The 8644-nt window shown below is 45.3% G+C and overlaps 1 protein-coding gene across 1 annotated transcript; it reads right to left on the bottom strand.

Annotated features, from left to right (window-relative positions):
• Nucleotides 1-1283: 1283 nt before the first annotated feature.
• On the bottom strand, nt 1284-7601 carry LOC120695758 (type I inositol polyphosphate 5-phosphatase 13-like). The gene is made up of 11 exons (XM_039978987.1): nt 6422-7601; nt 6028-6280; nt 5120-5930; nt 4531-4655; nt 4316-4400; nt 3691-3844; nt 3478-3515; nt 3132-3399; nt 2869-2992; nt 2426-2786; nt 1284-2126 (listed from the first exon to the last, which is right to left on the bottom strand). Exons 1-11 carry the CDS (start codon nt 7338-7340, stop codon nt 1707-1709), a joined length of 3558 nt encoding a protein of 1185 aa, XP_039834921.1. The 5' UTR covers nt 7341-7601; the 3' UTR covers nt 1284-1706.
• Between the last annotated feature and the right edge of the window lie 1043 nt (nt 7602-8644).

The raw sequence follows: 8644 nt of genomic DNA, 5'->3' as shown, positions 1-8644 counted from the left end.
AGGTACGGCAATGGCCATACCTTGACATGCTGGTCCTCCGCCGTTGAAAGTGAGTGTGTGTGCGTTGTGAGTGTCTAAAGTGTACTGTGTACTCTAAAAAAAGTCTCAAAATAACAATATTATGGTGCCATAGTGAGCTTTGTGGCTAAGGACATGTTTGAATGTGCTAAAATAGAAGTGCTAAAGTTTAACTCTAGATGTACTAATGGAGCTAAACATGAGTTGATGAGAGCTAATTAAAGGCTAATGGATTCTAATAGCTAATTAGACATCATATGTGTAATTAGATTAACCATTAGCCAATATTTAGTTCTACTATTTGGCATGTAAGGCCCTCCACAATGTGAGCCTTGAGTGATGCTAGAATAGCAGGGAGAGAGTTTGAGCACCACTTCTTATGCTATGACATATGATGCTAATCTAGAGTGATGCTTAAAAAAAGGAGAGTGAAGCAAGAACATGCGCTGGCGCCCAATTAGTAAAAAAAAACATATCATTGGTCCTTGCTGGTCCAAGCCCAGCCGCCTTCGGTAGCAAAGGGAAGGTTGGAGCACTATTTTATTCATGTAAATATCCCGGCGTTCTAGATGGCTCCGGTGCCTGTAATTTCGCAAGTTGCGGCTCTCCAATAATCGATGCCCGTTTTCATCGTGGGGCTCAACATTTTTACCGGCATCACTCCACACTATGGAGGGCCTAAATAAGTGGGGTACAGTTTTGCCTCTTGGATCCAAACATCCTCTGAGCAGCAGCGGGAGACTTTCTATTAATTCCTTTGAATTTTGGAAAAACAGCTTGCTAGGAAAAACTTAGACGCCATAGAAGTGGCTGGTTGCTTGTTGTGTGTATGCAAACATGTTATGTGTTCCCTTCAATGGGAAATAAGTCATATAAGCGATCTTATTAAAGTAAGCTAATTAATAACAATTTCTAAAAGAGAATGATATCAGAATGGAAAAAAGCTTTACATATGAAAATACTTTCAGTAAATCAAAGTGAACAAAAAAAATTGATGAGTAAGAATCTTACAATGATTTTTATATCTACAATCAGAGGGAATATTGGATTAAATTGCAATTAGATGCATAAGAGAAAATTAGGGATGCTAATTTCATATAATATAGTTTGAAATTTACCTCCTTTTTTTCATTTGGCAAGTGAGCATCAAGCATCAGGTAGATGATGTTTGAAAAGGGATATGCATACTGTTGTCCGAACAGGACATTCAGGTATATTGACCCCAATAAAACTAAACCAAAACCATAACAGTCATTACCAGATGATTCAAGGGAATGAAACATTGGTCTCTTATTAACAAAGGCAATAGTCAAGTACAAGATCATTAGAACTGACGAGTAAAAAGATAACAAGCCTAAGGTAATTCTATGGAGCATATTACATCAAGAATTGTGTTCGGACATCAACTATCTAGATATCACTCCTTAAGAAGCAAGAATAAAACAAAAAAGTTATTAGCAAAGTTATCTCATGACTCTAGACTCCTTGCTTGGGCTACATGAAAGAATGGCAGCTGATAGAGGTAAGTGAAGCATATGTACAGAACCGGAGCAACTCCTCCCAGGATTTTCTTTCTTTTTTTTCTCTTTTGCGGGGTAACTCCTCCCAGACTTGATGTGAGAAACCTAAGACTTGCAATTCCCACCTCCTAGACAGAACTTCAGTATCCACACTCCTTTGTACATGTCTCATGGGCACCGCATTCGGCACAGGTCGTGCACCTCCGAGCTCCCAAACTGTGGGTAATCCTGCTGCTGCTGCTGCTGTTCCCGGTGCTTGGACTGGCTCTTCTTGGAGGAGCGCTTCGAGTGCCCCTCACTGGCCAGGACGCTGTTCAGTGGCACGGCCGCAGCCGGCTGGTTCATTATTGCCGGAGGTGCCGCTGATGGTGGACAGCGATGTTGGACGTTGATTGTGTGCGTCTTGGTTTCGGTTGAGCTGCTGCCTGTTATGTTTATTCTGAGAACGGCTTCCTTGTCCCTGGTATCTTCGCACCACCAATTCTGTGGTATTCCATCCACGAACTCTTCCTGCGTGTAGAAGTCTTCATGATGGAGTGTAATCTCCACCGTTTCACCTGGTTTTATAAGACCGATCGCTGGTTGCACCTGTGTGATATAGTAAATCAGCAACTGAAAAAAAAATGATACAACAAAAGAACCTATGACAGGCAGTAGATCAACTATTGTTTAAAAAAACGACAGTAGATCAACTGTTTCCTGGCACCAGAAAGTACTTCTGTGTCATATTCAGTCGTAAATTCTGGTCATATTGGTACATGTAGGCAGAATGGCAATATCTTCACTCGGTGGCTATGAATTAATCATAAATGGATCATAAGTTCTAGGTGTTGCCTTGCGTAATCCAGACTAGAGCTCTAATAACAAGAGTTCACAGCAACACTTACCTCAAGCCAAAGTGGAAAGCCAAATGATGCCCTTGGAAGAAGTTCTGATTTAGTTCCATCCTCCTTCTTGATTGTCTGCCCGTCACATAGGATTTCGAAAGCTGCTTTGCTTGTTTCACATTTATTGGTAATTTGGAAGACAATATTCTCCTGATTCTCCAGCGTTATTTCACTTATACTGACTGTAGTTTCTGGAACAAAACAAGCTTCTTGGAGCAAAGAACGTACTTTCTCATTCGACTCAATTATTTCTCCATACTCCTGCCTTCTTATTAACTCATCTACTCTTGCAATATCAACGCTGAACGTACACCTCACAGGTTTATGGTCACTCTCTGTGACATCCATGCATGCCACATACCTATAAGAAAGAAAAAATCAGTATGGGTCAAATGAATTATTGATCATCTGAAGGATAAAGAAGAATCGCAATAGTATCTCACGATGTAATTGAAGCAACTACAGGGCACTCTAATGAGCATTCAGCTACTGATACAGAACGGCTGTCACGATATAGCACTCTATCGCACCAAGCAGGTATCCGCTTCTTCTCACCCGAATCATACCCTACATGGCAGTTGATAATCAGTTTTTAGCACTATGCAAAACAATAAACAGAACTTACTACATTAGGCAGGAGCAGAATTAGATCATCAGTTGATTAGGGAAAAGAAATAGAAACTTGCAAGCAGCATCAGGTACATACCTCCAAGACCTGGCTGGTGCTTTTGGAACTTGTATGTTGGAGGAAATTTGATTATACCTTCACGCATTCCTTGAAATACCTTTCCAGCTTTCATTTCTGCTCGAAGCTGGTCCTTCTCTCTTAGCCAATCGAAGCTTCTTTGTGAAACCATGTCCCTTGCTTCATCATATGTGATACTGTAAAGCCGGTAGTTGAAATCACCGAGAAATACAACCATATCAGCTTCAGCCAGATCAGGCCTTACTTCTTCAACCTGATTTCCATTGACCTGACATCACCAGAACATCTGGACATCAGTATAATTCATTGGTATATATCAATAGTTTAAAGGTTAGACTACACATACATTTACTGTTCTGTGCAACTGGACAGATGTAGCAGAAGCTGCATCACAACAAAACCAAAGGATTATGACTCAACAAATGAAAGGATTATGATTTACGGAATAGCTGAGGAATTAAAACAGTGTTTGCAACACCTAACGTTGAATGGAGAAAATACATAAACCCTAAAGTTCATTGACAAAAAAAAAATCTTCATAAAACGTGAAAAGACGAACATGTGGAGCCATGTGGCTTGTTGAAAGCCATTGTCCGGTAAATGTGGTCAAAGTCAGCATTTCGTCGGCTCACAGCTTCCAGATGTGCAGCAAAATGATTGCTCACAAAACACATTTTCCGATCATATACCCTTATTCTTAATCCTACACCACCCTGCAGAAAAATGAAATGCCATCACATCAAGAAAAAAAAAAGAACTGGGGAGTATGACTAAAAACATAGAACGAAATATAAAACGGAGTACTAATAACTACTATGTATTGCTGCTACATGTGACTAAAAACATGGAACAAAATATAAAACAGAGTACTAATAACTACTATGTATTGCTGATACATGCATATTTTCTTTCTCTATTTCAAAGAGCCGTTATGTAACCATCATTAGAATAAGTTCTCAACACAAGATATGCAGATACCCTCAAGGCCTCAAGTACTGAGGGCAAAGGAGCCCCAAATATTTTCTAGAGAAGTGACTATGGTGACTTCAATTTTCGATTTGTCATGTTTGGTTAACTCGTCAATTTTATTTTTAGGAACTAATTCGTCAATTTTAACCCTCTTAATTGAACAATTACCAGCCAGAAGGGGAAGTGAATGCATGTACATCTATATGATAATATACCTTATTGCCGATAGCACGTCCAAGACCACATGGCACAGCAGCAGCGTCAACATCACCAACATATGGCTTAAGGCTCTTTCTTGCCCTTGAAAAGTTAATATTTTCCACGTTATGTATATGACATGAGAATGGTAATTAAAGGAACAGTTAATGAACAGCTTATCATTATGTGAAAAGAAATTTTTGGCTTAATTCTTAAGGTGACAAGCTAATACCATGCAGCAATAAGCAATGCAGCCAACTGTCGAGAACCAACTCGGTGGAAAGATGTCCCCTCATCAAGCGCTTTGCCAATATTGTCTATCCACCATTGCCCATTCGCACTGCCCTCAAGTCCTACCTAGAACCATGAAAAAGAAATGTTGAATCGAATTATGATGTGCAGTACTTAAAAACAACACTGGAATGACATATGACTATGTGATAGAGTTGATTTCTGAATTACACCACAGAGGGAAAAGAGGAATGACATATGTTCGTCTCTAACAAAAAGAAAAATCAATAGCTCAACAGCTATTTTTTTCGGTTTTATCACTCATCTAACAGATATAATGACAACTTGCAAGTCACATTTCTCTCAAAAATTGCATAATGAAATACTCATTAAATTTGGAAAGGTACATAGTTAATTCATAAGAAACTGTAGGGCATAATCATAGTGCAGAATTGACTGACTACCAAAATCCTAGTTACTGGAGAAAATGGAAAAGCAATAACGTAGTGAATAGATATAGCATCGTTTAAAGCAACAACCAGACTAACTGAATTGAATGCAACAGCTGGCAGTGAGATTAAGCATCTTACAGTTTCTTTTGCTGCAGAAATGGCAAGAAATCCTGCACCCATCTCAACCTCTTGTAATCCAACAACAACCAACCCTACATCAGATGATACACTACCCAACCAAGATCTAAGTGATTCAGCAGATGCTTTCCCTTGTGCTACATTCCAACTTCCCACCATTATGTTTATCTTCTCCATTCTAGTGTATGACAGCTCTCTGTTAGACAATTCAGTACGGATAATATCATCAAGAGGACCAGGAGAATTCAGCGGCCATCCCCGAATACCACCGTGATGCGCCAGTGTGTAAATGTAAGAACCACCAATAGCCATCCTTATGACTGGACAACTATGCCCAGTCCATCCTGCAAGAATGTTACCTTCGGTATCCATGACTTGAATCGTGCCGCTGGCGTAGCCAACCCACACCCTTTCTCCGAGTGCCTTTATACACTGCACTGAAGATGTATGATGCTGGAATTCTTGCACTCGGATCCCATTCCCATCCCACTGAATAATGGAGCCATTCGTGCATCCTGACCAGATTGTGCCGTCCATTACTTGAGCCACTGCTCCTGTTCTACGGTTATCTTCAACAAACGTTCCCTTTGTTGCAACCCTGCGCACCGCATCGGCTGCTCCTATTAAAGCATTCCTAGATTTCTGGAAGAAGTTCAAAGAACCTTGCGACTTGTCCTTTTTTGAAGGTTTTGCTTTAGGGTTAACTTCTTCCTCCATAGGTTGTTCTGTCATGGCTGGTGTCTCCAGCTTCGCTGACTCAACTTGGCCATCCATCCCAAATACTTTAAGCAACTCCCTTGTACGAGCATCCCTGCAGCAATTAGTTCAATAGCATTGATAGGTTAAATCAACTACTGAGCAGAAATGGAAATCTAACTAGCATTTCATCTATGTTTCTGAAGGCATACCAGAGAGCAAATGTCATGCTTGTCACAGTCCAAACTTTAGCCCGGGAATGATCAGCTAGCATGTGTTTCACATCGGAAGCAGGCAAGGAGCAAACATTACCAACCGTGCAGTGGTTTCTGAGGTCAATGTAAGCTCTCTCAACCAACAAAGCAGCCATATGTCTCTCTTCTGGTGATAATGATAGGGACTTGGCAATGGCATCATATGGCCACGCCTTTATGACCCCACCCTCGGAACCCGACCATATCTCACCTGATAATTTCAGAAGATGCATACATTTTTGTCAGAACTCTTGAAATCGTACGTAGTTGACATGCAGTGTTGGCAATTGTGAGTTTGTGAACAGCAGCAATGCATTGTCATTGCAATGAATATCGAAGATGGCATGCTCACCATAGGAAGTGACGACCATGGAGAGCACGGGCGTCCGGCCATAGGCCTGCCACGTGAGGGCTTCCCTGAACACTGGCGCGTTGTTGTTTCCCCCGGCGTGACTGCTCCCCCCAATGCTCCCGCCGCCGTCGCCTGCACCAGCAGCCGGTGGCGCAGGCGCCGTGGCAGCCACTTCGAGGTCCATGCGCCACGATCGGATCCTCCCGTCCTTGTGGCCCGTCCACAGCAGGCGGTTGGCCCTGTCGACGGCGACGCAGAGCGCCGGCGGCGCGGGCACGCCCTCGCGGAACGGCGCGCTCTCCTCGTCGCCGCGGCGCGCGCCGGCACCCCACTCGGCGAACACCTCCTCGAGCGCCCACACCCTGATCCCGGACTCGGCCCCGGCCCAGAGCTGGCGGCGCTGCGGCTCGGCGGCGAGCGTGCGGAGGAAGGACCCCGCCTGCGTCTCGCGGAGCGGGTGGGGCCGCACCTCGAGCGGGGGCGGGCGGCCCGGGTGCATGGCGGCGCGGAGCGGGACGCGGAAGATGCCCTTGCCGCCCCCCGCGCCGACGAACTCCGGGAGGGTGCCGCTGCCGCCGCCGTACTCGGACATGGCGCGCTCGAGCGTCATGGAGCCCTCGCTGGCGCCCCCGCCGCCGGAGCGCCGGGAGCAGGCGGAGTAGGAGGCGCTGGGGTGGTGCTGGTGCGGCGGGAGCGGCGGGTGGTAGCTCGCGTGCGGGCCCCCGGCGGTGGGGTCGTGGTGGAGCGGGTAGTTGAGGGAGTGGGAGACGGGGAGGATGTGCTCGTCGTCGAGGCTGTGGTTCCGCAGCGCGGCGCGGCGCGCGGACGCGACGTCCCGCGACAGCGGCTGGCTGTAGGAGATCCCGCGGCGCTGCGGCGGCGGGGCCCGCGACACCGGCAAGTCGTCGTCCGGCTCCATGGCGATCGCGCGCGCTCCCCCGGCGATCGGCCGGCCGGTGCGGGTGCGGGTGCCTGCGGCGTACGCGTGCCTCGTCGCGCGCGGGCTGCGGGTTTTTTGGCGTTCGGCCTGGGCGTGGAAAGGGGAGCGAGAGGGATAAGACAGCCAGAACCGGTCAAGATGGGGTGGGAGAAGAGCGCGGCGAGTTCGGCGCGGGAGTGAGAGGTCGGGGTCGGAGGGAAGGGAGGAAGCCAGAGAGGGAGGAGCACCCGAGGACGGCGGGCCGCGGAGAGAGAGAGAGAGAGAGAGAGAGAGAGAGAGAGAGAGAGAGAGAGAGAGAGAGCCGGCCCGGGTGGGTCGTGTACTCGTGTTCGTGTCTCTCTTGCTGCGGATGGTCGCATGGACCGGGCCCGCAGCCAACGGCTACGACGACTATTATGACGTCACCGCGGTACACGAGTCACATTTGTGATTTGTCAGTGCAGGTCGTGCTGGGACATTCGATCGATACAGGACCGGGCAGCAAATAATGCGCTCCTGATCGTTTGATTTTCCTGCTACAGTTGATGGCGTAATGATGTCTCATTTGTTTTTGAATAAAATGTAATTGTTGTTTGGTTTGAGAAATGGTGAGTAAACCAAAAGCAAACTGTCTGTTCCTCCTCTTCCTCTCCACTCTCCACATAGGAAAATTACGGGGCGCATGAAACAAAAACGTGCTTAATAAGAGATTAGATTGCACCACAATTAGATTACGGGCCAAAAATACCGAACCAAACAACACCTTAGGTTGAAAATATTGTGTATGCTCTTTACTCTTCGTGCTCTCTAAGTCTCTATAGTCTCTACGTTACAGAAGATTGTTAGTGGAGAAGGTTTTAGTCGACTTCCTGCGGTCCTGCCAACGATGTTAGCGTTCGGAGATGGTGAATATTTCTATTGTTGCCGGTTTCGGAGTGATGCTAGGATGACGGTAGGTATACATAAAGACATAGAGGGAGCTCACGGACCAAGGCTAAGATAACATTTCCTCCATTCTCAAATATATATAGCATTATTTTAAATAGCGAGTTATAGGATTTAGCTGCAAGATCTCAGGTTTCCAAGCCTTTATTGATCTAATGGTACATAAACAGATCGAGCAAACCTCAAGTTTCCAAGCGTTTGACATTAACTTCCCTATTTTTCTTCTTAACATATATTCCTTTCACTTCAAATGTACGTCAGCTTTACCCATTTTTCTTCTTAATATCTGTTTAATTTTTTCGATAAAGTTGGGTTTAGTTAAAAAGTTTGATTTATGATAAAATAAAAAACCTACGTTT

The sequence above is a fragment of the Panicum virgatum genome, chromosome 2K (assembly GCF_016808335.1).
Source record: "Panicum virgatum strain AP13 chromosome 2K, P.virgatum_v5, whole genome shotgun sequence".
Classification (NCBI taxonomy): domain Eukaryota; kingdom Viridiplantae; phylum Streptophyta; class Magnoliopsida; order Poales; family Poaceae; genus Panicum; species Panicum virgatum.
This window is presented reverse-complemented; position numbering and strand designations above follow the sequence as displayed.